The following is a 1,560-nucleotide window of genomic DNA, read 5'->3' on the forward strand; positions in this document are numbered from 1 at the left end:
ATTATGTTCCAACACCACAGGATGTTACACACACAAACTATTGGCATCATATTTCCTAACAGCACCCTCAAATAGTACTGTTTGTGCCATGGCTGATGGAAACTACCTTGGGTTACACCTGATCACTTCCAAGGACCAGATCTAAGTCCATGGAGTCAAGCTAGGAAAACAATCAATCTCTGACAATATCATACACCCTTGGAACTCAGGGTGGTAATACATTTAAGATATATTCTAATCTGAGGCACTGCTGCTGCTGCTGCTAAGTCGCTTCAGACAGTTACCTGTCCCTTTTCCATTTACTTATTAAAAATTTTTCTTCTCAGTAAATGTTTTACTGCTTCCTTCACATCCTTGTTCCTGAGACTATAGATTAAAGGATTAATCATAGGAGTCATCACTCCATAGAAAAAAGATACAAGTTTGTCAGTAGCATCCATGTCATCTGAATTAAGTGTCTCTTTAGACTTGGGCTTCATGTACATGAAGAGAATGGTTCCGTAGAATATTATCACCACAGTCAAATGGGCTGAGCAGGTAGAGAAGACTTTGCTTCTCCCCTCAGAAGAGCGAATTCTGAGCATGCTCATAATAATTAATGTGTAAGAGATAATGATTAACAATAATGGTGTCATTGTGAATAAGGTTGTGGCCACAAGCATGATGAACTCGTTACCTGAGATATCAGCACAGGCCAATTTCATGACAGCCAGAATTTCACAGGCGAAATGATTGATGACATTATTCTTGCAGAAGGGCAATTGTACTACACACTCAGTTTGTACTGCAGAGTTGACAACTCCTATGAGCCAGGAGCCAGCTGCCATGGGCACATAGGAACCCTTGCTCATGATGACAGAATATCTCAGAGGGTTGCAAATAGCCACATACCGGTCAAAGGCCATCATGCCCAGGAGCACACACTCTGTTGTCCCCATGGCCAAGCCAAGGAACATCTGCACAGCACAGCCAGAGAAGGAGATCGTCTTTTTTTCTGAGAGGAAGCTCACCAGCACGGAGGGAATGAAGACAGTGGTGTAGCAGATGTCCAGGAAGGAGAGGTTCCCCAGGAAGAAGTACATAGGGGTGTGAAGGTGGGAGTCTAAAGTGATGATGAGAATGAGGGTACCATTTCCCAGAAGGATGACCACATACATTATTAAGACTACCACAAAAAAGAGTAATTCAAGCCTTGGATAACCAGAAAGCCCCTTCAGAAAAAATTCCACCAGAATGGTTTGGTTTTCCCATTCCATTGTATGGTTTCTTTTTCACCTGTAATATATTAGAATATGTTAAGATAAAATATGTATTCTACTATGATTATATTCAACTATGAACCAATGTAGAAGTACCATATACTCATAGGAAGAAAAGAAAATATAAAAAGGAATAGACCAAAGAAAGAAGAAAAGAAATAAAGTGGACCAAATAGAATAGAGAGGGGAAGGGAAGAGAAATGAACATATTTTCAAGCTACAAGCAATATGCCATGCAATTTATTGAATCTCATCAAGGTTCTGGGAGAGAGGTATCATCATCCACATTTTACAATAAATA

General features: G+C 40.1%; 1 protein-coding gene across 1 annotated transcript; it reads right to left on the minus strand.

Annotated features, from left to right (window-relative positions):
* Nucleotides 1-299: 299 nt before the first annotated feature.
* LOC129651762 (olfactory receptor 13C2-like) lies at nt 300-1,256 on the minus strand. The gene has a single exon (XM_055580336.1). The coding sequence runs from the start codon at nt 1,254-1,256 to the stop codon at nt 300-302; it is 957 nt and encodes a 318-aa protein (XP_055436311.1).
* Nucleotides 1,257-1,560: the final 304 nt, after the last annotated feature.

Source organism: Bubalus kerabau, chromosome 4, assembly GCF_029407905.1.
Source record: "Bubalus kerabau isolate K-KA32 ecotype Philippines breed swamp buffalo chromosome 4, PCC_UOA_SB_1v2, whole genome shotgun sequence".
In the NCBI taxonomy this organism is placed as follows: domain Eukaryota; kingdom Metazoa; phylum Chordata; class Mammalia; order Artiodactyla; family Bovidae; genus Bubalus; species Bubalus kerabau.

Coding starts and splice junctions, on each gene's coding strand:
- LOC129651762 (XM_055580336.1), bottom strand. CDS start 1,256: ATGGAATGGGAAAACCAAACCATTCTGGTGGAATTTTTTCTGAAGGGG.